Source organism: Jaculus jaculus, chromosome 8 (assembly GCF_020740685.1).
Source record: "Jaculus jaculus isolate mJacJac1 chromosome 8, mJacJac1.mat.Y.cur, whole genome shotgun sequence".
NCBI classification, from domain to species: domain Eukaryota; kingdom Metazoa; phylum Chordata; class Mammalia; order Rodentia; family Dipodidae; genus Jaculus; species Jaculus jaculus.
This window is the reverse complement of record NC_059109.1, coordinates 74243773-74262438: the sequence shown is the minus strand read 5'-3', so window position 1 is coordinate 74262438 and position 18666 is coordinate 74243773. Positions and strand designations below refer to the sequence as shown.

The 18666-nt window shown below is 45.3% G+C and overlaps 1 protein-coding gene across 14 annotated transcripts in view; it reads left to right on the top strand.

Moving 5' to 3' along the window:
- Ep400 (E1A binding protein p400) overlaps nt 1-18666 on the top strand; it is a 209566-nt gene that overhangs the window by 178608 nt on the left and 12292 nt on the right. For 7 of the 14 annotated variants that reach the window (XM_045156093.1, XM_045156098.1, XM_045156097.1 and 4 more), the window contains 15 exons: nt 87-328; nt 494-667; nt 1817-1864; nt 3393-3529; nt 3658-3714; nt 3837-3915; nt 4027-4299; nt 5664-5709; nt 5786-5895; nt 10434-10641; nt 10765-11003; nt 12767-12988; nt 15660-15855; nt 16396-16520; nt 17041-17187. In XM_045156093.1, coding sequence (XP_045012028.1) covers nt 87-328; nt 494-667; nt 1817-1864; nt 3393-3529; nt 3658-3714; nt 3837-3915; nt 4027-4299; nt 5664-5709; nt 5786-5895; nt 10434-10641; nt 10765-11003; nt 12767-12988; nt 15660-15855; nt 16396-16520; nt 17041-17187 — 2303 coding nt within the window. The remainder of the gene's footprint in view (nt 1-86; nt 329-493; nt 668-1816; nt 1865-3392; nt 3530-3657; nt 3715-3836; nt 3916-4026; nt 4300-5663; nt 5710-5785; nt 5896-10433; nt 10642-10764; nt 11004-12766; nt 12989-15659; nt 15856-16395; nt 16521-17040; nt 17188-18666) is intronic. The other 7 variants (XM_045156107.1, XM_045156096.1, XM_045156106.1 and 4 more) reach the window with 4 other exon arrangements.

The following is an 18666-nucleotide window of genomic DNA, read 5'->3' as shown; positions in this document are numbered from 1 at the left end:
TGCTTTCTTCGTCTTCCCTTTATTCTCACCCTGCTGGCATGAAAATATTCTAGTATCTATTATTGCTGAAGCTCACTCTTGTTCAGCTGCAGGAAGGAAGAAGAAGCAGAGGCATGGTGAGGCAGTTGTCCCACCACGGTCCTTGTTTGACCGGGCAACACCAGGCATGTTGAAGATCCGGCGTGAAGGCAAAGAGCAAAAGAAGAACCTGTTGCTGAAGCAGCAGACACCCTTTGCCAAGCCTCTGCCCACCTATGTCAAGTCCTCAGGGGAGCCTGCCCAGGACAGCCCTGAGTGGCTTATTGGCGAGGATTGGGCCCTACTGCAGGTGAATGGCCATGTTATCTTCTGTCTGAGCATTCCCATGGCGATATATTCACAATGTGATTGTTTTGTGTGTGTGTGGGTGGGGGGGTGTCTTTGGCATAAAGGAAGACAACACCAATGCATTTGCAGCTTGCTGACCTGTTTGATCTGGAACCTTGTCCTCCAGGCTGTAAAGCAGTTACTTGAGCTGCCCTTGAACCTCACGATTGTGTCACCTGCCCACACACCCAACTGGGACCTTGTCAGTGATGTTGTCAACTCTTGCAGTCGAATCTACCGCTCTTCCAAGCAGTGCCGGAATCGTTATGAGAACGTCATCATTCCCAGAGAGGAGGGGAAGGTGAGCCTGGCTTCCTTGGTCTTCCTGGGAGGACATAGGCCTACACAGTGGCCAGATCCTGCTGTGTGTTGTTGAGCAGTTCGCCTGTCCCTGTGGACTGTGGCGAGGTCAGCCTCCTTGTTCAGTGAGATCCACATCACACAACACAGTGATTGGCACAGAACAGGCACAGCCATGGAGAGAGTCACCTTGCACTTGATGAGATCATGGTTGGTATTAGTAGCAGTTGAGTCAGATATTAACATCTGTTTGCATTTGCTGTTCAGTCCTTGGTCATAGTTTTTAAAAGAATGTAATGAGTAAGAGAAAAAATAACTTTTCTTAATGACTAGCTTACTTAAAGAAGAGTCTGTCTGTCCTTCCTCTGCTGCTTTCATGCTGACTCAGTGGTCTGACAAGCAGTCTCTGTTTTGGGTTAACTATGAGTATTTCAAGTATTTATTTACTGATAGTATAGCCAAACCATTGTGTCTTTCATTTAAGAAGTCATCCTGTCCCAAGATGAGTTGGTGCTGCTGCTCAGGCACATACAGGCCTCCACATGCTTTTCCCCACTTGGGCAGTGTTTGTCTTGTTCCATTTCTCCATCTGGCTATCTTCATATAGCTTTCTTCTTTTTGCCACTTGACTGCTTGTCTCTCTGCACATTGTCCACAGGCCTTGTCATACCAGCATTTGCAAATATTCTGCCCCACTTCCAGTGACAGATGGGAGGCAGGTGTGCAGAGAACACTGCCTTTCTGACTTCTTTGAGGTGTCTGTCAGCATCAGAGCAACAGGCACGTTGGTGGAGGCAGATGTTCATCCTTATATTGGGTTTGCTGTTTTGGTTTCAGTTTGTGAAAATGACTCAGTATATGAGCCAGATTTGCTGTCAGGATGAGATTACCACAGTCACTTAATTTCTGTGACCACTTCTTCAGCCATCTTTTGCCATTTCTAAAACACTCCTCTCAGAACAAAACATTTGTTTGCTTTTTTGCTCAGAATAAAAAAGCAAGCCTTCCTCATGATACCATTTTGTGGTACCTCTACCATAATACTTCCTGAAATCTCACATTCACTCTTTAATGTTCTGGAAGCATTTATAATAATAGCCATTAACTTAATATGGAAAAAATAAAGCTAAAATTTTTTCTTCTCTTATAGCTGATTTGTGAAGCTAATCCAAAGAAAAAGGCACAAAATATTTATAAGGTACGAAGGAGATGTTCTGAGTGAGTTGGAAAGCTTTGTGTAAGCACCTGTGCACAGGAGCACAACAAGATTAGATTGAGCCTGGATAGAACAGTAGACATACAGTGCCTTTTATTCCTATGCATAGAGGATTTGCTTCTTCATCTGAAAGGACCACACAGTGACTTGCTGAGCCCTCTCAGGGGATATTCAGAGCCTCCTTGTTGTTCACACAGGCCTTGTCACACCTGTGGTTGAGGCTTGTGACTTGGTGACTGGGCATGATCAAGTATAGAATAGTCATATGCTTGTAGCCCCAGAGCTGGCACAGCTCGAGCTAACTTGGGCTCATGTCACTGAACTCACAGTCCTCCTGTTTTTGGCCTTGGCTTGCCTGCACTGTGGTGGTGGGTGTGATGTATTGACTCTTACTTCCTTCTCCCTTCTTCCCTTTGCCTAGGTTTTTTTTTTTTTTTTTTTCTTCAAGGCAGGGTTTCACTCTAGTCCAGGCTAACCTGGAACTCATGCTGTACTCCCAGGTTAGTCTCGAACTCACAGGGATCCTTCTACCTCAGCTATTCCTAGTTTTGTTTTGCTAGAAGAATGCTCAGGTAGAAGACATTGCTCAGGAAGGAGACCCATGAAACCTTACACATTATGTTTTAGTTTTGAATTTCCTTGGCATTCCCTCTGAACTTAAGGCACTCCTCAAGCAACAGACATTCATATATCATAAATGTGCACACATGTGTATATATGCATAAGTACATCACTGACTCCAGTCATGAGGTTGATCAGGATTTAAACATGTTGAAGCCAGAGAGAACCTTGGGCCAAGAGGGACTATGAACACTTGTCCCCGAACACCTTGCACAGATGCATCTCTAAGACAGTGGGTCTGTCCACACATGAAGGAGCTGCTCTGCAATGCTGTGGAGACCTAAGCTTTCTTGGTAGCAAGTAGGGATCTCTTTGTTTAGCTGTGGGGTTTATGCAAGAAAGATCATCAGGCACAACTGATGCCACATCCCCTGAAGAGTATACTCTTAAAAGTCCCTAATTGTCACCATCCCTGTCCACTGTGGGTAGAAAGTGTTTGTGGGATCAATGTTCATGAGTATTGGACCCAACATGTGAAGGTTTGTAGTTGGCCCTACCTTGTCATCTGCTGTGTGGCCCTAGAATGTGACCCCAAAAGTACTTTGTTTGACACCTCTCTCCTCAGCCGAAGGAAAGAGATTTCTGTCTGGGTAAATGTGAAGCTCACCTGAGCAGGGCTCCTCCCAAGCTTTGGGAAATACTACCAGCCACCAGCAAGTGACAGCCACCCAGTATTGCTACTATTGTACTATGTTGTCTCATAAAGGAAGATAAAGGAAGGAAAGGGAGGAGAGGGTGAAGGGAGGGGAGGGAAGGGAAAGGAAGTAAAGCTTGGATTCAGTCACATGGAGCTTAGCCACAGGCTTCAGTTCAACAATGTCTGTTTCCAGAATTGTCCAAACTTGTCCAGTGGTACAAATTTGATGAGCTTGTATCAATTTTATTTTAGAGTAAGAATAATCGTCCACTCCGTACGAGCCAGATCTATGCCCAGGATGAGAATGCCACTCATACCCAGCTGTACACTAGCCACTTTGACCTGATGAAAATGACTGCTGGCAAGAGAAGTCCCCCGATCAAGCCTTTGTATGTTCCCTGGGCTCTCACTCATTAACTATGATTGCCTCAGCTGAGAGGCTGGTATTTGAAATGTTCTCTTGATTGGTTATGTTCTCCTTTGTTTATTGATTACTGCCCTCTTTTCTTTGCTGCAGGCTTGGTATGAATCCTTTTCAGAAGAACCCCAAGCATGCTTCAGTGCTAGCAGAAAGGTACCTTAATTTTTTTTAAATTTCCCAATAATAGTTTTAGACAGTGGCTGACACATATAAGTGAAGCTGCATATAAAGGCGCTACTGTGTGCTATATCTTAACTTTGGCTTTTATCTTTTAGTGGAATCAATTATGACAAGCCACTGCCTCCCATTCAGGTTGCATCTCTTCGTGCTGAGCGAATTGCAAAAGAGAAAAAGGTATGACACCCTGGTCCCTGGGCCCTCTCTGGAATAAGTTGTTGCTGTGCCATGTCTTGGCCTAGGCCAGATTCCATTCCTCCAGCAACTTTTTCCACTTGACTCTTCTAGGCTTTGGCTGATCAACAGAAGGCGCAACAGCCAGCTGTGGTGCAACCACCCCCCACCCAGCAGCAGCAGCAGCAGCAGCAGCAACAGCCACCGCCGCCCCCACCACCCCCACAGCAGCCACCACCATCATTGCCACAGCAACAGGCAGCAGGAAGCCAGCCAGCAGTGGGGCAGCCTGCTGTCCAGACACAGGCCCAGGCCCAGCCACAGCCCATACAGGCCCAACCAAAGGGACAGCCCACAATGACGACTGTGGGCAACACTGCTGTGTTGGTAAGAGACTCTGAACCCATAGCCTACAGACCTCCCTCCAAAGTGAAACAAGGCACAAGCATGGGTCTGCCCCAGAGGAATTCTGCTCATTCACCTGGCTTTGCCATCCTGTAGGGCTCATGGACTAGCTGTCTCACTGGGTTGGGAGGATGAGTCTACTCTTGGTCCAGGGATCTGGACTAAGAAGAACCTGGATCCTGAAGCTGAGCATGGTGTTCTGTGCTTGTAATCCTAGCATGTGGGAGGTTGAGGCAGGAGGAGGTCAGTCTGAGCTAACAAAACGAGACCCTGCCTAAGCACACATGCACAAATCTAGATCTTGGTCAAACATGACAGAGATGAGATTGCTGCTTCATTACCTGTAGGTAGGCAGAGCAATACCGTCTGAGCTTGTGTGCATGGAGGGCCAAAGTCAGCCACCTCCCGAGGACACACTAGCTACCTATATGCCTAAGCCATAAATGTACAAAATATCCAAAGATTAGAATTAGCTCTACAGACCAAAGTTGTTGGCATCTGTACTTGCTCCTTTCCTTGTGTGTCATGTCATTGTGTCACACAAACAGTGAAACCTCATATGAAGAGTTACATTTGTAGAGAATAGGCTTTGTGCTGAATAAGGGTAATGTTTCCTTCAGACTGTTAGCCAAGAATGAAAATATTTTTTAAAATATAATCATTTTCATTAGTTTTTTTTTTTTTCCTTATTGGGCTTCAGTGGGATTTTAGATGGATTTGGGCAACATTCTTTGTTCACTCAAACGTATATTTACTGTATGCCGATATAGCAGGGAGACCATAACAGTAAAGTAGACAAGACAGGCATTATCCTTGCCTGTTCAATTTGTCTTCCTGGGGAACTGAAGAGTGTGGAATAGACCAAGGTTAGTTTAATGCAGGCAGGAAGGAGTCAAGGATAGTGTTGGGTGGGTAGGAAGAGCCTTTCAGAGGAGGCAACATTTGAGTTGAGGACTCAACAGCAGGAAGGGAGTCGTTAGAAGGATGTTAACAGCATGCACAGAGGCTTGCACATGGCTAATGCGAGAGCACAGGGAGAGTGGGACCAGGCCAGGTAGTGAAGGACAGCATACATCATCAAGAGGGCTGACTGGAGGCAGCATGAAAAGGGGCAGGCAAGGCTGGAGATAGCCCAGGTAGTGAAAGGGAGCATGCAAAGTGGTGAGAGGGGCAGGTTAGAGGTGGTCTGAATGGTGAGGGGCAGCATAAAGATGTCAGGTTGGAGGCTGGGGGCAGCTGAGGCAAGGTGCTCAAGAGTTTGTATCTGCCTGGTGAAGTATAATCTTTGCAGGGCTTGTGTAAGGAGAGCTTGGCCTGAAGTTTACCTGACTTTTCGTTTCCAATAGGCAGGAACTATTAAGACATCGGTCACTGGGACAAGCATTCCAGCAGGTGAGGAGGGTTACAGAGGGTTTGAAATAGAAGCTTGGTCTTTATCCTCCTGTAGTCTCACCAATGTCCTCTGCAGGTACCGTGAGTGGAAATGTGATTGTCAACACCATAGCAGGTGTCTCTCCTGCCACTTTCCAGTCCATTAACAAGCGTCTCGCATCACCTGTGGCTCCTGGATCCTTGACTGTGAGTTATCTCTGTGCTTGGGAAAGACTTTGTATTTTGGGAATATTACTTTTTGAATGTTCCACTGGTAAGAAAATTATTGATTCAGTTTGAATTTCATAAAATAATAGCAGTTTTGGAACTCTCAGGTGTTACAGAACTGTTTTCTTTTATATTGTGAGGGAAGTATGAGTTTCACCCACAGAGCATGTTAGCATGTTTTCAGAGAGCAGAAAGGTAGAATATGAGACCACAAGTACCCAATCCAGGTGTGCCATATGAGTCTCACTGTGCATATCAGGAAGCAGGTGTGATATGGTTGCCTTGGGTAGCCAGTAACCTGGCTTCCCACATTCCAGAGTGTATATGAAGACAGTTGGGCAAGAGAGGAAGCTTTTTCCCTCTGTGACAGGGTAGAGACTAGGTGTGGAAAGAAGATGATGCCCCTTCCTCCTCCCCAGGTGGAAAGAACATGTCTTTCCTGGCAGAGTACATGATCAGAAGACACTCCAGTGTCAGTTACATGGTTTCTTTACTGTTTTACTGGTCAAACAATAGCATTAGAACTGTTATTCAAACTTACCTGCATAAAAGTGACACTTCAAAGCTGCTGTGCTCTGGAAGCAGCCTGCTGTCCTTTTGGGGTTGGAGAGTGCCTTTCCTAGGAAGATGTGGTTGCTGTGGTACCCTATGTGACCTGGTGCTGTAAGAAGGCAGCACATAGCTGGATGGCATTTGATATATAGTCCAAGAGTAGATAGATATACTTAGTAGGTTTGATGAAAGTACCAAGGGACATCAGAAGGGAAAGGACTATCCTCTTCAGATGGTACCAGTACAGAATAGAGCCATATGTAAAACAATGAGCTTTGGCCCATAATCCACACTTCTTATATGTAACAAGCCACCAGAATGGATCATACATAGGCCTCTATGTAAAACCAAAACCTTGAAAAAGACTTGAACCAGAACAACATTTCTGGAGGCAAACAGGAGAAAATATTGGCTGTTTTGGTTTAGACAAACATTTCTTTAGGATATGAATTCTGTGAATGAAAGATACTGTTAGACTTCATCAGTATTTAGTCTAAGTCCTTAAGAAACATTGAGAAAATGAAAGGCACATCTGGGAAAAATCTTGTGCACATTGTCTATGAAAACATAAGTGTGCCGACTGTTTGAAAATGCCTCACCTCAGTAGAGAAAAGACAGAGCAGTTCACTGAGAAGATACTTGGCTAGCAAGTGGCTAGCAAGTGGTCACAGAAAGATGCCCAGTACCCTGGGTTTAGTCCCTGGCACTAAGTAAAAAAGGAAGAAGGTGCTCAAGATTATTAGACATGTGAGAGATGGAATCGAAGCAGCCGTGCCTGTGAGAATGGTTTTAATGTACAAACCTGCTGTGCTCAATGCTGGGGAAGGTTGGAGCCACTGGAGTCGTACGCTGTGCTAGTGGGACACATCTGTTGTCATTCTGTCTATAAAATTAAAGAAGTGGTCCACTGCCTCCTGAGTGCCAAGATTACCTTCTTTTGTTTTTATTGAAGTTTAATTTACATATATGATAAAGTGTACAAACTTTAAGAGCAAAACTCAATGAATTTATGCATATGTGTATAGTTTATACCATATTTATATGTGAACTTATATACTAATTCTCCATGCTCAAATATCATATACTTGCATTTTATTCTTTTTTTGTTTTTGTTTTTCAAGGTAGGGTCTTGCTGTAGCCCAGGCTGACCTGGAATTCGCTATGTAGTCTCAGGTTGGCCTTGAACTTACGGCCATCCTCCTACCTCTGCCTCCCGAGTGCTGGGATTAAAGGTGTGTGCCACCATGCAACAGTGAAGCCTAGGGACTTTGGAATGTTATCTTTTATTTTAATTTATTTATTTGAGAAAAAAAGGCAGATAAAGAGAATGGGTGCACCAAGGCCTCTAGCCACTGCAAGTAAACTCTATAGACGCATGTGCCACCTTATGTATGTGGCTTATGTGGGTCCTCAGGAAGTGCCTTAACCAGGAAGCCATCTCTCCAGCCCTAATTTTTATTTATTTATTTGTTTGTATGTTTGTTTATTTCTTGTGATAAGGTCTTGCTCTAGCCTAGGCTGACCTGGAATTAACAGGTGGCCTCAGGCTGGCCTTGAATTCATAGTGGATTTTCCTACCTCAGCCTCCAGAGTGTTGTGATTAAAGGCATGTCGCACCATGCCTAGCCTAGCCTAGATTTTTTTTTTTTTTTTTTCTGAGGTAGGGTCTCACTCTAGCCCAGGCTGTCATGGAATTCACTATGGAGTCTCAGGGTGGCCTGAAACTCACGGCAGTCCTACCTCTGCCTCCTGAGTGCTGGGATTAAAGGTGTGTGCCACTGTGCCTGGCGTCTGTCCTGGTTTGTTAAAAAAAAATTTATTTATTTGAGAGAAAGATACAGACAGAAAGAGTGAATATAGGCATGCCAAGGCATCCTGCTACTGCAAATGAACTCCAGATGCATATGCCAGCTTATGCATCTGACTTACTGTGGGTCCTGGGAAATTGAACCCAGGCTGTTAGGCTTTATAAGCAAGAACCTTTAACATACTGAGCCATCTCTCTAGCTTCCAACTTTAGTTCTGTTTGTTTTTGGTTTTTCGTTCTAGCCCAGGCTGACCTGGAATTCACTGTGTCATCTCAAGATGGCCTTGAACTCATGGCAATCCTCCTACCTCTGCCTCCCAAGTACTGGGATTAAAGGCATGTGCCACCATGCCTGGCCCTAGCTTTAAGTTTTGGTTTTTCAAGGTAGGTCTCACTCTAGCCCAGGCTGACCTGGAATTCACTATGGAGTCTCAGGGTGGCCTCAAACTCATGGCAATCCTCCTTCCTCTGCCTCCTGAGTGCTAGGATTAAAGGCATGTGCCACCATGCCCAGCTTAAAGTTGTTTTTTAAAAAAATGTTATTTATTTATTTGCACGCAGAGAGAGAGAATGGGCACACCAGGGCCTTTAGGGTGCTACTTTGTGCATCTAGCTTACCTGGGTACTAGGGAATTGAACCTGTATTCTTAGGCTTTGCAGGCAAGTGCCTTAACCACTAAACCATTTTTCTAGCCCCCAACTTTAGTTTTAGACAGTATTGAATGATATAATTTTTAGTCAAATCTTCAAAAAAAAAATAAAAATAGTATGTAAAACAGACATTGATAAAGAACCCAGAGGGTGCACACCTTTAATTCTAGCACTAGAGAGGTAGAGGTAGGAAGGTCACTGAGAGAGTTCGAGGCCAGCCTGGGATTACATAGTGAGTTCAAAGTCAGCCTGACCTGACTTTGAGACCCTACCTTGATAAAACTAAAAATTAAAAAATAAAACATAAGCTGGGCATGGTGGTACACACCTTTAATCCCAGCACTCAGGAGGCAGAAGTAGGAGGATTGCTGTGAGTTCAAGGCCACCCTGAGAAATTCCAGGTCAGCCTGGGCTAGAGTGAAACCCTACCTTGAAAAACAAAAAATGATAGGGAAAGATTAGATGAGAAAAGAAGGTAACAGGAGATTAAAGGAAACATATAGCAACCAAGTTGCCTAGAAAGTGCAGAACAAGGGCTGGAGAGATTGTTCAGCAGTTAAAATATTTGCCTGCAAAACCTAATGACCTAGGTTTTATTTCCCAGTACCCACATAAAGCCAGATGTACAAAGAGGTACATGCATCTGGAGGGTTTTTTTTTTTTTTTTGTGGTGGCTGGAGGCCTTGGTATGCCCATTCTCTCCCCATCAGTCTGTTTATCATCCATCTATCTTATCTTATCTAATCTAATCTATCAATCATCTATATAACTACCTGTCTCTATCTCTAGGTATCTCTCTGCTAGCAAATAAATAACTTTTTTAAAAAGAACTTCTAAACAACAAGTAAAAAGTGCAAAACAGTATTTTGGGTTTAAATGCAAATGTTTAAGTAATGAAATATAAAAGGCTATAAACCAAGCCTTCCAGGAAGGCATAAGGAATGTCTGAACTGAGGTACTGGCAAGGGAAGGAAACACTTTAAGGAGCATTGAAAAAGTGGAACCAGAAGTGGTCTGTTTAGAGTATCCTGGCAGGATGTGGGAGGGCCTGGCGCCCCTACCCTTTCCATTCAGAGTGTGGTCCCCAGGAGGCCAGTATTGCTGCCAGTAGTAGACCAGGTGAAATTAGACATGAAAACCCTGAGAAGCTAGTTGGAGATTGAGGGCTGCAGATTCTGTCCTGCTTGGGGATGGTGCAGTTGGGATATGTGGAGGATAGTCAGTGATTCGTCTTGTTTCTGAGTGAAGCAAGAGAGATGGGGACATTATTCTATGAAATTATTTCTTTCTGTGATTAATCAGATTTTCTGTGAGACCTCACTGCTCTGAGGCTCTGAGTACTATGCTCTGAGCATATATCTGAGTGCTCACTGCTCTGAGCACTAAGTGTATAGGAATGTACCTTCTTGGTTCTAGAGTTTGGGGCTCTTCTTTCCTGTTCTGTGACTGGAAAGCCCTGAAGAGCCATGCTAAGTTATGTGATACTTGCCTGTATTTGTTTTTCTAGACATCTGGAGGCTCTGCTCCTGCCCAGATGGTCCACACTCAGCAACGAGCAGTTGGCTCCCCAGCCACTGCTACCACTGATCTGGTGTCCATGACGACTACTCAGGGTGTTCGAGCAGTCACTTCTGTGACAGCCTCTGCTGTGGTCACTACCAACCTGACCCCAGTGCAGACCCCAGCCCGGTCTTTAGTGACCCAGGTGTCCCAAGGTAAAGGGGCTTGTTTACTTGACTTTGTGTCTGTTTTTGGAGATTGTTAGAGCTGCAGCTTGCATGTGTTGTTCAGGAGAGTGGAGAATGGGAAGAAGATCTAACAAACCATTCTCTTCACAGCCACAGGGGTTCAGCTTCCTGGAAAAACCATCACCCCTGCCCACTTCCAGCTCCTTAGGCAGCAGCAGCAACAGCAGCAGCAGCAGCAGCAGCAGCAGCAGCAGCAACAGCAGCAGCCACCACCACCACCACCGCCACCACCCCAGCAGCAGCAGCAGACCTCCCAGGTGCAAGTTCCACAGCTACAGGGCCAGGCCCAGTCTCCTGCGCAAATCAAAACTGTGGGCAAGCTGGCACCGGTGAGCACATCCAGAACATTGCAAGCACTCTTGGCCTGTCTGTATGGCAGGTCTTGTTGCAGGACATAATTCAGAATGCATTGTGCAGAAATCTAGCATTGTATTTACTAGAACTTTCCATCCAGTAAGGCATGGGTTGGGTCGTGCTTTTGAGAAATGTCTCTGGGCTTGTTAATAACATGGAAGACCCTGCTGACAAGTATGCCACCACACTCAGATCTTGTGCATTGTACTGCCACAGCTTGTTCTCCAGAGGACCAGAAGGCCTGCATGTACCATTCTTCCTAGAGGAAGCTGGTGAAAAGGTGCTCCTTGGTGCTTTGTGGGGCTCAGGGACTGAAGTATGTTTTTTGAGTAGTTCAGTCACAACGTGCTTCTCAGAGATTACTCATTCGAACTCATTTGAACATTCTTGGTTTTGCCAGTCTGTGTCCACCTTGCTATCCTTTATATACATATATCTTTGTCACAAATGGAGAATCATGGTTATGTAGTACCAGAACTAGAAAAATACAATGAAAAGTACAGTGCAAACAAGATGATATCTTGCAGTTCTCACCAGCTGCTGAGTATGTTATGAGGCTTGATCTCCTGAGCTGCTGATCAGAGGCTGACTCACCAGATCAGAGTTTAGGCCTCCTCTATGAGGCTCAGGAAGGGAGCCAGGGACCTGTCAGTTGTCCTGTTTCCTTTATGACCTGCATCAATCAGTTAGCAATCTATTGGCACCTCCTGAGTGGGTTTGTAGCCATCTGGTTACGCACCTTGAGCCAGCCACCTTGGATGAGGACCAATAGCGGTATGTGGCTACTAAATAAGTAAAATATGATAAAGTATGACATTGAGTTTCTCTCAGTCACTACAGTCATGTTTCAGGGGATTCATGACCACATAAGGTCATGGCTACTAAATTGGGACAGCATAACACTATCCAGCCTGTTTGTGGCACTCCATTAGTTATTGTACCCAGAAATTTCTGGGCCCAGCTAAGGCAAATTGGTAGGCAAAGCTTCGACCTGAACCTATGCAAGAAGTCTTCTGATAACAAGTATATCCAGCCACTGAGACACCTGTGCTTCAGGCACCTTTTGTCACCCCATTGCAGTTGCCAGGAGCTTTGTTAGCCTACTTCTTCACCTGGTTCTTTTATTCTTCACCCACCTTTTCCTAATTCATTTTCAAAGTCATTTTTATTTCTGGCATGTCCAAAGAGATCTGGTAGCTGTGATCAATTCAGTATATATTTTCTTTGAAAAACAAAACCCACTTCTTAAAAATAAATTTGGGGGGGGCTCGAGGTAGGGTTTCACTCTAGCTCAGGGTAGCCTCAACATTTTTTTTTTTTAACTACTTCTCCTCCTTTCATCTTTGCTTCAAGATCTTATGTAGTCTTGGCTGGCTTTGAACTCATTCTGCATGCCTCCACCTCTGCTGGGATTACAGGCATATGCACTATACCTGGCTTGATATTGTGATGTTCTCACTTCTTTTGAAGACATTAGATTTATTACTAAGTTATTACAATTTATTTAAATAACTTGTGAAGGATAAGAACTTATAAAGCTTGTTATGAATTTAGTGATCTGTCAGGGTCATTGTCTCCTGTTTCTTTGATGAAATACTGATTTTTATTCAATGGCCACTTGGCCATGGGGACAGTATGCCGTCTATACATGAGCTAATGTACACCTGGGTACTTAGGGAGGCAGAAGGGTAACTTAGTCAGTTTGTGTGGAGGAGAACATGCCTTATTTGGGTTTCAGGAACACATCATCAAGATGCAGAAACAGAAAATGCAGCTGCCACCACAGCCCCCACCACCGCAGGCCCAGCCGGGCCCCCCTCAGCCACCAGCACAAGTACAAGTACAGCCGCCGCAGCCCCCTCAGCAGCAGCAGAGCCCCCAGCTCACCACAGTCACTGCCCCACGGCCTGGGGCTTTGCTCACAGGCACTACAGTGGCCAACCTCCAGGTGGCCCGACTTGTAAGTTCCAGTTCTTAACATTTCTTTACCAAGAGCAGTGTCTCTGCATTTCAGTTGGACTGCTATTGCTTGCTCAGGAGCATGTAAGCTGTCACCGCAGACTTAAGAAGTGAAGCAGGAGCAGTGATTTTTCACCCTCACGGACTTGATTTATCACCAGAGAGGATGAGACACTGTACATGTGGCATCTTGTGTTAGTAGTACTTAGAGAACTGGCCAAGTGTCACCAGGCCACTTGGGGAATGAATGATTGGGGGATGGTGGAGAGCAAGCAATGGGTTGGGGCACATTACGCAGGCTGTCCCTCTGCTTTGCAGTAGAGGGCTGGGACCAAGGCCAGTATGGCTGGAGCACAAGGCATAGTGCAGGTACATGAAAAACAGGCATGAGGTTAGGGTTTAGGGTACTAAAGGCAGGCATGAGGAAGTTCTTAGGTTCTATAGCCAGTTCACCCATAACCACTTGGCAGAAGGCAGAGCCTTTAGGGGATTGCAGGAAGGAATATAACAGAATACAAGTGCTTGGGGTGATACATGCTCCATGAACTTCAATGTGCTGTTGTCATAGCAGTCTGACTGGAGCATAGCTTGGTGTAGCTATCACTCTAGGTACAAGTGATAGCTGCCTTTCAGGAGGGCTTACCTGACCAGAGCTGCCCTAGGTACTTTGCACTTATATCTGATCTGGTGTTCAGACCCTCTAGGCAGGGGGAGGTGTACTATGTGTGAGCTGCCTTTTGCAGGTGAAGAAACTGAGGCACAGAAGTGCTCATTACCTGCTCAAAACCTATACCTGTCCAGTACATTTGAGCTAGAACTGGGGTCTCAGGAGCTCAGGTTCAGCTCTGTGAGTACTTGGCTCTTTTGTATAGATTTTTGCAGGAGGGCCCCCTCCACAAGAGAGGGAGTCCAAGGATGCTGCAAGAAGCCTGCCTTGCTTGTATTCATAAAAATACATGTGAGAATGGTAAGAGCTAGTTCAGGCCAAGTGGGAGCGAACAACGTGCTTCAGAGTAGATTTTAATAATTAAACTACAAACATGTGCATAGTACTTACTCCAACAGTGCTATTGAGTCTTAAAGAAATAATGGGGCTGTTACAAAGCAGTAGTGAATATAGGAGCTTGTGTTAGTAATGATGAGGAGATTAAGTGTCTATGACTAGAAATTTCACTAAATGAATTACAAAGAGCATCCACTTGTGTTGGTAATGATGATGAGATTAAGTGTCTATGACTAGAAATTTTACTAACTGAATTACAGAGAGCATCCAAAAGGTGGAATATCAAGTGTGTTAAGTTTTTCTTTTTTGTGTGTGTGACTTTGATGAAATACCTAAAAAAGCAACTTAAGGAAGGAGGGGTTCATTTTGGCTCAGTTTGAGGACATAGTCCATCGTGGTGGGAAAAGTATGGGGGTGGGAGTGTGAGGCAGCTGGTCACATTGCAGCTGCATTTGGGAATGTAGTTGCTCATCAGACTTTCCAGTTTCTTCTCCACCCTCCACCTTTCCCTTTTGTACATGTGGGGTATACAATGCATGTTCCTGTGGATATGGATGCCTGTGGAGGGCAGAAATCACCATTTGGGTATCTTCCTCAATCACTCTGTACTGTGTGTCTAGTGATATATTTATTTTATTTTATTTTTTTTATTTTGGTTTTTTGAGGTAGGGTCTCACTGTAGCTCACTCTGGGTTTTCAGGTGGCTTTGAACTCACAGTGATCCTTATACCTCTGCCTTTCGAGTGCTGGGATTAAAGGTGTGCACTACCATACCCGGGTCTTTTTTTTTTTTTTTTTTTGAGAAAGTCTCTCCCTCTGAACCTGGAGGTCACCAGTTGGTCTAGACTAGCCCCTGAGCCACAAGGATCAGCCTTTTTTTCTACCTCCCCAGTGCTGAGATTACGGGTGTGCACCACCATACCTAGCTTTTATATGGGTATTGGGGATCTGAACTTTGGTCCTGGTGCTTGTGTGGAAAGTACTTTACTGGCTAAACCATACCTCAGGCCCGTCTTTTACAAAAACCCTTTTATTTAGTTTATATACCCAGCCCAAATTCATGGTGGGTTTTCCCTTTTGAGCTAAACCTTTCTGGAAACTATTTCAGAGACATGTCCAGATGTATGTCTCCTAGGTATTCCAAATCCCATCAAGTTGACACATCCTCGTTCATATCCTCCCTCCCTTTCCCCTTCACTCTTTACAAATGTGTAAAAAGGTTATTTAAGAAGAAAAGTGCTTGGTAGTAGTGTGCAAGATAGATAGGAGCAGATTGCCTTGTGGGGGGACTTTCAGATGGACAATTATGGCCATGATCGTGATCTAGGAATGAAGAATAGTGCATTGACAAACATGACTGGGAGACAAATGAGAAGAGGTGAGCATCACACACTTAGAGCTCAGAATATGGCAACAGGGTTGATAGACTGGTCTTGTGCAAACTTTGTCCCTAGGCATCTTTGGTGAGGAAAGGAGCCTGTGTTAGTGTCATGACTGTAGATATTCCCAGTGTATGACTCATTTATGTTCTCCTATGTGCCACTGTTATTGTTTGACTTCGTCAGTTTTTATAAATTTTCTAGTGTCTTTGACCTCTTGTTCAGAAATATTTAAAAAGGCACACAATATCTCAATTTCTCTGGATTCTCCTATTATTTCCACTGTTTAGACCCGGGTTCCCACTTCTCAGCTGCAGGCGCAAGGGCAGATGCAAACTCAGACGCCCCAGCCAGCTCAGGTGGCCTTAGCGAAGCCTCCCGTGGTGTCTGTCCCAGCAGCTGTGGTCTCCTCACCAGGGGTCACGACTCTGCCCATGAACGTCGCAGGGATCAGCGTGGCAATCGGGCAGCCACAGAAAGCAACAGGTGCCTCCCCACAGTTCTCTCCCCTACTATATCTTTTTCCCACGCGTAAGCTTTTTCTGGTGGAGGTGGTTATAGTCTTACCTTGTCCCATTCTAACACTGCTTCACACATGTTATCCAGAAGTTCAATGTTAATTCCCTCAGGTTTCCAAGTCAAATTTTGACCCCCAGCTTAATCATTAAGTTTCTGACATTTTCCGTATCTTATTTTTTTTTTACTTTTGTTTAATTATTTTATTTTATATCGTTTTATAAGAAAAAATGGGTGTGCCAGAGCCTCCAGCCACTGTAAACAAACTCTGGATGCATGTGCCCCTTTTTGCATCTGACTTAAGTGGGTTCTAGGGAATTGAACCTGGGTCCTTTGGTTTTGAAAGCAAGTGTCTTAACCTCTAAGCCATCTCTCCAGCCCCCCATATCTTTATTTAACTGTCAAATGTGAGCCAGAAACACTTAAGTGTATTTGCCTTAGTAAGGTTTCAGGGTTTTCTGTTTCCTGAACAGCCCCCCACCCCAGCATGACTCTTGATGGTTCTTGCAGGGCAGACCGTCGTTGCCCAACCTGTACATGTCCAGCAGCTGCTGAAGCTCAAGCAGCAGGCTGTGCAGCAGCAGAAGGCCATTCAGCCACAAGTCGCCCAAGGCCAAACCACTGTCCAGCAGAAGGTAGTCCTTGGGTGGGATCTTGCCTCAGTGCATCTTGGTGTTGAGTATGAGGTTCCAGAGCAGATGGATCCTTTTGGGTTATGGGAGGTGTGGGCTTTAGGGTGGAGTTGCCAATGGGGTCAGTGACACTTGTTTTCCGTTCTTATTGAGGTGAATGTATATGTGAAGTGATGATGGGAGGATAGATGGCACAAGTCAGATGCAGGGTGTGGATTTGCCAGACTGCAAGGGGCCAGAGGGGCTTTCAGAAACAGGAGCATGCTGGAGCACTCCACTGTTGAGTTTCAGTAGAAAGGATAACTGAGTGAGGCTATAGAGGCTAAGGCCATGCTCCGAGATGGGCACGGTAGGCCCAGGGCAGAAAACCAGAGTGGTGCTAGGGATGGGCATACCATGGAGTTGTCCTGGGAGGATGCTGTGAAGGTGTTTAGATCATGTGGTGAAGGTTCATGGAGGCTGCTGAGGGTTTTGAAGCCTGGTCCTCACTTTTCTCTGATCTTCCACTGTCTTGTGTCTTCAGCTAACTGCCCAACAGATTGCTACTCAGGGCCCACAGCAGAAGGTTGCTTATGCTGCCCAGCCAGCCCTTAAAACCCAGTTTCTGACCACACCTATCTCCCAGGCCCAGAAATTGGCTGGGGCTCAGCAGGTACAGACTCAGATCCAGGTGAGTACAGCACCATTTTTGTATATAACTTAGATGAGAGGGGCTTTGGAGTATGGAGTAAGCATACCCAAGCTCCTCAGGCTAAGGAGTAGTCAGCCAAGGAGGTTGCACATTGCAGTCTTGTCCTTCCTGGAGATGTAGAGTGGCAGGCTTGGAGCGCATGGTAATGGGAGTTTCTTGAGGGGAGGTCTCAGATGCATGCTGCTATGTAGCCCGCCTCATTCCCTGTGTTTGAGCATGTATCCCTGCGTGGTGCTGCTTATTCCATGCACACAAGATGGTGTCATTGCTCAGCTATGATTCTGCAGACCCATCTGGGCTCTAAAGAAGCTGAATTCCCTGTCCTAATCTGGTGGCTGGGCTATAAGGAATGAGGAGCATGAGCTCCTTGCTAACTTGTTTCCAGTCACAGATGAGATTCCATGTTTTGCTGGTTTGTTGACCATAAGTCTCCTTTCTGAGGTACCTGTCAAGTTTGCTGCTGGCTTTATGTTCATATTCTGGATATTCATTGTGGTAGTGTATGGCTGGCTGCTCTTCACACTTAGCAGTATATTTTGTTTTTTGAGGTTGGGTTTCACTCTAGTCCAGGCTGACCTGGAATTCACTGTGTAGTCTCAGGGTGGCCTCGAACTCATGATGATCCTCCTACTGCTGCCTTCCAAGTGCTGGGATTAAAAGCATGCACCACCACACCTGACCTTAGCAGTGCTCCCTCCCCCTTTTAATTTTTGGTTTATTTTTATTTGTTTGAGAGTGACACAGAGAGAGAAGGAGGGAGGAAGGGAGGGAGGGGGAGAGAGAGAGAATGGGCGCATCAGGGCCTCCAGCCACTGCAAATGAACTCCAGATGCCTTGTGCATCTGGCTTATGTGGGTTCTGGGGAATCAAACCTGGGTCCTTAGGCTTCATAGCCAAGTGCCTTAACTGCTAAGCCATCTCTCCAGCCCAGCAGTGTCTTTTTTGGTGAGTGAAGCTTTATTCTTAGATACTGGGATGTCCCTGTATCTGCCCTTCTGGCTAGAACTTTTCATATCTTAAGAAATCCAGCCGGGCGTGGTGGCACACTTCTTTAATCCCAGCACTCAGGAGGCAGAGGTAGGAGGATCGCTGTGAGTTCGAGGCCACCCTGAGACTACATAGTGAATTCCAGGTCAGCCTGGGCTAGAGTGAGACCCTGACTTTGGGAAAAAAAAAAGTTTAGGCCATGGTCTGGAGAGATAGCTTAGCAGTTAAGGCACTTGACTATGAAGCCAAAGGATCTAGGTTTTATTCCCTAGTACCCACGTAAGCCAGATCTGCAAGGTGGCACAGGAGTAAAGTTTGTTTACAGTGGCAAGAGACCCTGGTGCGCCCATTGTCTATCTGTCTCCCTCAAATAAATAAGTAAATAAATATTTAAAAAGAAAAATCCATGCCAGATGCACAAAGTGGTATGTGTGTGAAGTTCATTTATAGTGGCAAGAGGCCCTGACACTC